The sequence below is a fragment of the Centropristis striata genome, chromosome 24 (assembly GCF_030273125.1).
Source record: "Centropristis striata isolate RG_2023a ecotype Rhode Island chromosome 24, C.striata_1.0, whole genome shotgun sequence".
NCBI lineage: Eukaryota > Metazoa > Chordata > Actinopteri > Perciformes > Serranidae > Centropristis > Centropristis striata.
This window is the reverse complement of record NC_081540.1, coordinates 7,196,966-7,206,857: the sequence shown is the minus strand read 5'-3', so window position 1 is coordinate 7,206,857 and position 9,892 is coordinate 7,196,966. Positions and strand designations below refer to the sequence as shown.

The following is a 9,892-nucleotide window of genomic DNA, read 5'->3' as shown; positions in this document are numbered from 1 at the left end:
AGGGTTAATGTGAACTCCATGAGAAAACTATTAAAAAACAAAAAAAGACCTAAATATCCTTCTTGTGTTGCACTTTATCATGATGTTGCATCATGCTACACGACTACAGCCTGGTCAATATTTGTCGAAGGATAAGCGGGCAATGAGGAAGTAGTTTTATTACAGCTAATCCTGTCCCATTGTAAACTACTGTGTCAGGAGTCTAATGTTGCACTCTGCCACTAAATGTTTGTGATTATTAACAGAAACACTTAAAGGGTCCGTTTTAATCATCTAATAACACAAAAGTCTTTTGAGTCCTGGACAGATTAAGCTCCAGGTTACTGTGAAGCATTTTCACTCTTTTTCACTTGTAGCCTGCTTAAGACTGACTAAATGTTATGTAATGAATTAATCTGGTGCCCACTGGGCCTGTTTAGGTTTTAAACAGAGGAAGGCTCCACGTTGCCCCAAATATTACCTTCTGCTGGAATTATAAATGGCCTTAAATAAGGATATACAGAATAAAGCTTGAAGGCTACAGTCTCATTATAAAGATTATGTTATTAAATCATGTTTCATGTGTGGAAACATCTTAATTTGTAAATTAATTACTCAAATCTTTTCATTTAAGTAAAAGTAGCAATACCAGAGTAGCAATTGATTAATGTTAACTTATTTTTTATTACTAATTTAGAATTGTTGATGCATTAATGTGTGAAGCTCATTTAAATTACTTTATTTGCTGCTGTTGAGCCAATAAAAAAAAAAATATTATAATGTATTAGTTGACTGAAAATTTGTATTTATAATTAGTAATGTAGTGGAGTAAAGAGTACAATAATTGCAAAAAAATATATTTTATTTGATATACAAAATAAAGAATATAAATTATGTGAAAGATGGCCATATGTAACTGATAATTGTGTAAGATTATTCAATTATTTTATATTTTTATAATTAAGAAACAAGCTCTTAAAATATTTACTTGAGAAAAAAATACTATTATTATTATTATTATTATTATTATTATTATACTAGTATGAGAAAAAAAACTACTTTATGCAGAATGACCCACTTCAAAGTTTATATTTCATACATTTATATAATAATTTAGAATTATTGAGGCATTATTGTGTGAAGCTCATTTTACACTGTAGTAAATAGAACAATATTTGCAAAAAAAAAATATATATATTTGATCTAAAAAAAAGTAGACTATAAGTAATGTGAAAGACCAATTGTTTTAATTAAGATTATTGAATTCTTTTTTTATATATAATTCACTTGCTGGAGCTCAAAAGAGCTCTTAAAAAAGTACTTAAGAATAAATAATTTTATTATTATTATTATTATTATTATTATTATTATTATTGAGATTTTTTGTTCAACTGTATATGGTGCTGTAGAGCCTATAATAAATATCTATACTTTCTTAATTGGGTAGATTAAAAAAAAGTTGTATTAATAATCTGTAAAGTAACTAAAGCTGTTAAATGAAAGTAGTAGAGTAAAAAGCACAATATTTGGAGAAAAAAAAGTAGTGGAGTAGAAGTACATATAATAAGCAGGAACATAGAAATGACTAAAGTTAAATACTTAAAATGTTGTACTTAAGTAAATATACTTAATTACAGTCTACCAGTGCTGGTTTGGATTTTAGCAACAAATACAGATTTTTGTCACCATCAATTGATTGTTTAGTGTTTTAAAATGTCAAAAAAAGGTGAAACTTGGACATCATAATTACCTCAAGTATCAAATTGCTTATCTTTTCTTTCTGAAAGCCCAAAAATACTCAAATAAAAGCAGCAATTCCTCACAACCAATGTCTCAACTTGGTGATTGAATGAAAAATAACTCCACCATGGCCGGCCCTACATCTTCAAATAATCTGACTGGTCTTGTGACTCATTCACCTGAATCTCTCCGATCATGAAGCTGCCTCAGATTACAGCAACATGCTCTGTAACAAGTAGTTTCTCCAGCAGTGGGCGGCTCTGATGACTAACCAGAGTCATTCCAGTGGAGCAAGATAGTTCTCCGTCACACCTACATGTCAGACTGCTGCACCGTCCTCAATACGTTTCTGATTATACATTCCACTGCCATAACTTATAATGATTCTATATGGATCAAACGTTTGTGTCTGAGCCGTCTGAAGTGTTCAGGAATGCCTGCAAATCTATTTCATTACGTCCCAAAGGCATTGAACAATGTGATGAATGTAGCGACTTCACCAGAGGAGAAAAGGTGGCGGCTTTTAATTTGACAGCGTTTCCTCTCCACTGTCTCGGTATGCAGAGGCAGCCATTCATGATACAACTGGAATTTAAGGATTCAAGGAGGAGCGAGGACCATGTTTAACCCTTCAACACCCACTCCACTTTCAACTGCAGAGAGTTTAGCTTTTTTCTTTTCTTTTTATTTATTCTTTTTTTAAATTATCAGTAATTGACCAGTAAATACCAAACATACAGTGCATACAATAGCGTAAGCTATTTATTTTCTTTTTTATTAATTTTTTATTTAAATGATCAGCTATTGACTAATATTAAACATGCAATAATGTTTATCCATTTATTTTATTTTTATTCATATTTTATTAAAATGATCCACAATGGACTAAAACCAAACATGCAGTAGTATTAAGCTATTTATTATTATTATTTTTTATAATTTAAATGATCCAAAACTGACTACTTACAAAGATACAGTAGCATTAAGTTGTCATTATTATTATTATTATTATTATTTATAATTCATTTAAATGGTCCGCAATTAACAAATACCACACCCTCCTACTTTGATGATTATCTAATTGCATTTATTTTTTATTCAAATGGTCAGCAATTGACTAATACCACTCATACAGTTGGACTAAGCTATTTACTTTTTCTTTTTTTATTTAATTTAAATGATCAGCAACTGAGGATTACCACACATTACTACTTAGCTATTTTTTTATTTTTTATTATATGGTCAGTATTTAACTTATACCAAACATACAGTAGTATTAAACTATTTATTTTATATTTAATTTATTATTTATTATTCATTTAAATGATCTGTAATTGAGGAATAGCATACACTACCACTTAGCCAAGTATTTCAAAATTTTAATGACTTATTTAAATGGTCAGAAATGAACTAATATCAAACATACAGTGGTATAACACTATTCATTTTATTTTTAATTTAGTCTTTAATCTTATTTTCTCAGTGTCCATTTCTATAATGCTGATTTGATGATACATTGTATGCATAATAATGAGACATGTTTCAAATAAGAGAAGCCTTCTGAGTACCTTTGCAAAGTCATATTGTTGCACAATCCACAAAGAAAAAGTATATTTTCAATCAAGCTAGAAAAACCAACTCTTCTTCCTCATTCCAGATCAGCCAGACTAAAGTCACTCTGGTTTGCTGCATCTTAAAAAACTAATTTAGCTCTGTCCATGACGCAGCAGGAGAAATGAGGGTCTAAGTGTTTGAACGACATCACAGCTTCACCTCAAACTACAAAGAGGCGTTCTCTTTGCAGACGTTGCAGAGAGATTGTCCTCCCCGAGGCAACCTGAGAGGACAAACATCAGCTCATCAAGTCCCTTCCTGACACTGATAACGATGTGAAAAAAAACTCAAACTTTGAATAAGAAACAAAGGAACTTTGTGACAGAGTCTGCAGGCATCACTTGCTCTGATAAACAATGTCAAGGCTGAATGCAATGCAGAGAAAAAACCTGATGTGGGGGTGACAGTACAGTGACAAACCTGGATTATACTGTACAAACACACTGTCTGTCTGCTGCCTTCAGCTACAGTTATGTTTTTAATTTTTATGTTTTTAGTTTTTAACCCAGCAAAGAAGAGCTAGAGGGAGATTGTTTAGTTATCAGTTTAGTTTAACAGTGTTTTATTGTTGACTCTAATATTGGTAACACTTTACTCTAAGGTGTCTACATAAGAGTGACATGAGTGTGTCATAAACATGACATGGGGTGTGTCATGAACATTAATGACACTTTTAAGTATCATTAATGCTCATGATACTTGTCATGTCATGTTTCTGACAGGCTTGTGTGACTCTTATGTAGACACCTTCAAAATAAAGTGTTATCATATCTTACTTAAGTCACAAAGGCGTGATCAAAAAATTGCCTGAGTCATTTATTTCTCTTAAGTTACATAATTTACACTCAGTGTTATTACTATGCCAATAGCCATCTTTGTTACATCCTTTTTGAGTGAAATGATCAATAAATGTCATATGTTACACTTTTGGTGAAGTTTTTTGTGTTTCCTGCAAAACTTGAAAAAATGAGTTAGGCGATTATTTTAACAGGGTGACGAAATTATGAAAGACGGCCATATTTAACTGATAATTGCATGAAAAGCTTATTTTATTATTTTACATTTTTATACTCAATTTGCTGGAGAAGAAAGTTAAGATGTTGACTTCAGAAGTATTCCTTTATGCAGAATTACCCAATAAAATTAATTTAACTCTTCATTTACATGTGAATAAAGAGTTTTAGCAGTCGATTACAGGTTGATGTGTTTTATTATGAAATAAGTGACCGGAAGCTGCATTGTTTTCATTCTTGCTAGCATGACGCTGGTCGACTAAAGTAACATAGCAAGGAGGAGAAAAAAAACAAACACAAAAAACACTCACTGTATTTGACCTGAGGGAGAATTAAATGACCACGGACAGTGACAGTGTTTAGAGGAATAAAAGCTTATAACGCAGACGGCAGTTAATAACACATAAGGCCGCATAAACAGTCCCAGACAATGTGATTTAAGCAGGCTACACCCCTCTCGCCTCCGTCCATTAAGATCACTGGGAGCTATTGCTCTTCGACAGTATGGGTAGAAATGATACCTACAGTGGGAAGATGTTTGGTCGGGGATCTTTAAATGTCTTGGCCGCTTCTGTCCCTCTGTGCCTCCCAAGTAGGCCTTTGTAGTCACGCCAGGGTTGTTTGTCAGCAGGAAAGTCAGCTAAAAACGTGTGCGATACAATTTAAAATGTGAGGAATCTGTTAAGAAGCCAGTGCAGAATTCCATCTGGTCGCTTTCCAGTCTTCTGTCAAGATAGCCACAGTAAATCTGAAGACTTCCGGCGTAGAATTTCACAATAAAAATTGAGAGGCGGCTCGTCCGATCAAATTAAAAGGTGAAGAAGGAGTAAGCGAGGTAAAAATTAAAGCGTAGACAACTAAGAAAAATCAAACTACTTAATTTATTTATGAATTATGCCATGAATTTCCCTATTTGTACACTATAACACTGATGCACAGACAAATTTGCTGAATAGGGCAAATTGCGTCACTTCCGGTCCTGCTCCTACGTGCGAACTTGACACATCTGTATCTTTCCAGCCGCGGCTCCGTCTCGTTCGCATCCTCTCTCCTCGAGTCCTTCCTACCCATTTTGCCTTAATAATTGCTGTAATATATTGCATTCAAACTTACAAAAATACAACTTAAATATTTTTTATTGAATGTATCATATCATGTGAGGTATAATTTACCCTTGTACGACAGTGAGAGGAATAAATAAAGGAGAAATGATACGAAAGGTCGGATGGTGTTCATATTGGAACGCACCCCAGGCCAAATCATGACAGTCTAAACTGGAAAAGGCCCATTGGAAGTTTGATACCACGTGTTTTAAATCACACTTCCGGATTAAAATGCATAATCAAAGTTACTGAGATAATTTATAACACTGGCTATTTATCCACGTGTTTTTATTCAAATTATAAATTGACAAAAAATGTATTTAATTAAAAATGTGCAAGACAATCAAATCCAGAACTCAAATAAATAAGTAATAATAAAAAACAAGATGCAAGTGGCACATGTTTTGATATTAGTATAATAGTATAATATAATTAAATTTAAAAATAAGTTGTGCACATTATGTTAGTAGCCTAGGATTAGATATTGGTAGTATTAGATATTGTGATAATAATCATATGAGGGATAATGGTGAATATAAAAGCCTGCAAACTGGTCTAATTGAGTGCTGCCAGTTACAAATTATACCATAATAAAATAGCTTCAATTTCCAATTTAAAAAAGAAGAAAAACAAAGTCCCATAGAGGAAACCATCTCAGACTTTATTAAAGCTGCTTTTCATTTTACATACAATTCAGAATTACATATTTACAAATATACACAGATATGTCTCATTATAATATCTTTATATCAACACCATACTCAGTAGATACAATAGGAAAATAAAGACAGTGGTTGCTGCAATGTGCTGCATAAAAAGAAAATATATAACCCTTCTCATCTCTCCAAACCTCCCGAGTCAAAAAGTACAAATTATTCAATAATTGTGTGATCACGACTGACAAGTTTAGTGCCCGAGTCAGCTTTAAGGAGGGCAGAAAATAAACTCTCACAAAATACAACAGTGCCTTTTTACAAATACTCGCCTTGTTCGGGGCTTGGACATGAGAGGTTTATGAAGAACATGCCACAAAGAGAGATGAGACACAAAGAGACAAAAACCATGATCCTCTTCACAATGCACATGCTCTGGAGGAAAAGAACGTACATCTGTACAAGTGTAACATACATTTCTCAGTCTTACAGAACTTACACAGATCGACACATAATGCCAGCCACAGTTTACGCTCTGGTTTAGCTCACAGTTTGACACAGAAAGGCCTTCCTTTTTTTCTGCAGAAGAGTCTTTCCTTTCACAGGGACGACACGCGTGTTGTGATTTGCGTATAAAAGCGGTTTTCTCAGCGAAAAAGAGCTCGAGATAACAAATTACAAGAGGCCGAATTTAACAAAACCACAGTGGTGTTAAACAGGTGAGTGTAACAGCATGCTGTCTGGATAGCAGAGTCAACATTAAAGATGGAAATAAAGGAGATTGTTTTACAGTGAGGGTATAGTAGAAATCTGGGGTATAAAAACATCCTCAATAAACAAGGTAAGAAAAATCATTCAGTGTTCAGAGTAGCACAGGTTCCTTGTGTGTGTGTGTGTGTGTGTGTGTGTGTGCGTGTCACAGCAGCTGATGTTGCCCACGAAAAAGTCAGAATCTTTTTGTCATTTGCCTCGATTACTCGGCTACATCACGGTAAGTAAACAAACAGTGACGCGGGGCGGGCGGTGCAGACGTGTTGAGAAAGGTCTGGGCCCTGCTTGTAGAGAAGTGGCTGCTGTCACATGCCTGAGTGGGGCTGGGAGCAGAGGGAGGGGACAAAGCCGGCTTTTGTTGCTGCGCTGCAAACCAAAGATAGGTGAGCACAGCGGCCATGACACAAAAACTGGATTTATGTGCAGAGAGTATTGACATTTATGAGTTCGTCTGGTTCTTAAAGGGACAGTTCACCACAAAATCTAAATATTTTTTTTATTTATCAGTGTAGATTGTAGAGCCCGACAGATATTGGTTTAATGATGTAATTCAAGAGCTGATAGATATATTCTATAGTTTTCTTGATAATAAACAAAATCCTTATCAATAAAACCATGGAAAATGTCTAGATATCAGCTCTTAAATTAAACTCTTATCAGCTGTTTTTGTTGTCATCATTATATTTGTCCAACAAATGTACCTTTAGTTGTACCAGGCATTTAAATGAACAAGAAATTGAAGAAAACAAGGGTGGTCTAATCATTTTTTCCATGACTGTATATGCTGTGCAATTATGAAAACTTTTTTTACATAATATATAATGCAGAAAATGTTGTTTAGTGTCAGCTTTCAATTTATTTTATTGTTTTTAAACAACAAAGTAAATTGAAAGCTGTTTTAAACAGTCAGCAATTGACTGAAACTAAACAGTAATGATGTTTATTTAGCGATTTATTTCATTTCCATTCATTCTTTATTTTCCCAGTAATCATTTATAGAATTGGCTGACAATGTAATACAGTGTTTGTGTAATGTATATTAATGCTAAATATTATTTAAAGTTTAATGTTTGAGGAAGTAGCTCTCTGGGTGCATTTGAAGAGTGGTGAAAAATTGGTCTATTTTTATTCCAGCTCAAAAAAATAGGTTATTAATGCATTTTCCTGTGCATTTGCAGAATGTTGATGTGGTGATATGGTTGTAGAAATAAAATAGTTCCTACATTAAAACTTAGATTTTTGAAGAGACATTGCTGTATGCAAATATTCCTGTTTGTTTCTCAGCACCACACACCAAAATAATCTCCATTGTTAAACAGCTCTATAGGAAAGAGGAAATATGTTTTGGATTCTGGAGTGAACTGCCCCTTTAAACTGATGCTTATCAATTAACTTGACTACAAATTAATCCAGCATGACCTGATCCCTTAACAGGACCTTGTGTGTGACTCACTGGGGGTGACATACACTAGTTGGCTTTGTTCTGAAGTACACACATATGAAAGAATGCACACACACACACTCTCACACACACACACACACACACACATACACAAAGACATGCAGTCGACAGCAGCAGGTATGCAGTCACACCTGCCTGTCCACGCAAAGTCTTCCTGAGAGGTAAATCCAGAGCTGAAGAGTCAGACAATCACTCTTGGAAGAAAAAAAAAAAAAAAAAAGAGGTTAAAAAGTTGATCCAAGCTGCCACTCTTATAAGTGATTTGTTTGTGTAGCTGGAGAAGTGCATGACATCTGACCACCAGGTAGCGCTGTTGGTGACATTCGCCTGGTGTTTCTTATAGGGAAGCTCTAGCTCACAACACACAGCATTCATTAACACCACTGGCCCGCCAGACACGACAGAGACTCGACACACTTTCACCCTCACAGAAAGGCGACCCGCTCCGAGATGCTCCACCAAAAGCATTTCTTCTTGTTGCAGCCAGCTGCCAGTTTTCACAGTGAACGATTAATGCATCATGTGAAATACCAGTCTGATAGCATCTATACCTGTAGATGTCTCACACAAGAATCTGTCGCTAGGCTGTGATGTCGGGTTCAGCCCTGAAAGTTCACCATTAAGTGCCTACTTATGCTACATAATCATTAAATATGTACGTCATGTCTGTGTAGTTTACAGAGATTGTGATCTTTGAAGACAGGGAGTGATACCAACATGTATGTTGAGGAACTGTTTTTTCCCTGATTGTGTGATTTTCTGCCATTGGAATGAGCTGTGAAAATACTTTGAAGGTAAGAAGAATCTAAAATGACAGGTGGTAACATTCGCTGATTTTTGGTTGGATCCAACAAACTGTGTCCGTGTGATGAAACTCTTTGTCCTCCTGTCAGGGGCAGCTTCAGGTTTTTGTAATCCCACAGGGAGCCGGGCGGAGCCTCGGTCGCAGCTCAGGGTTTGATGTCGGAGAAGCTGGTGTATGTCTCGCTGCAGCTGGAAGAAGTGCTGAGGTTGCCAGAGACGCTGCCATCTGCAGGACGGACACAGAAACAACAGTTAGTTTTATTGTGAAATGTAGGTTTCCTTTGAAAGATTACCGAAAATACATTGTTTAATGTAGAAAGAAATTGTAAAAACAGCCATTATTGTCAGAATGTGAACTTTCCGACAGTCTTTGAATGCATCAGAGGTTACAAAAGTTTCAATTAGAAAAAGTGACCAAAATGAAGCTTAAAATTTAGATTTTTCTCTCAAAATCACTTCATTCTACTCATCTCATTTAAAACATTGCCAAAAATAAACCATTTGTAATAACTAGATTCTGTTAAAAACATTTATTTCTGCTCCTCAGCGACACTCTGAAACCATGATTGATTCAGCTGAGACGAACGGTCATGTGACAAATATTCACTGAAACTCTGTTTACACAGAGCTGAGAGGAGAGGCTGTAAAAATGCAAATAGTTCAATATGTATAACATGTGGAGAAACAATTTTTTTTTTTGTAATACATGATTATGGAAAAGTACCTCATACAACTCAATTAAAAAAAACGAAA

General features: G+C 34.8%; 1 protein-coding gene across 3 annotated transcripts in view; it reads right to left on the bottom strand.

Moving 5' to 3' along the window:
• Positions 1-6,089: 6,089 nt before the first annotated feature.
• The window catches only part of mcf2la (mcf.2 cell line derived transforming sequence-like a), a 60,516-nt gene continuing 56,713 nt past the window's right edge, over positions 6,090-9,892 (bottom strand). For all 3 annotated transcript variants that reach the window (XM_059327841.1, XM_059327844.1, XM_059327843.1), the window contains one exon: positions 6,090-9,365. In XM_059327841.1, coding sequence (XP_059183824.1) covers positions 9,286-9,365 — 80 coding nt within the window. In that variant the 3' untranslated portion in view covers positions 6,090-9,285. The remainder of the gene's footprint in view (positions 9,366-9,892) is intronic.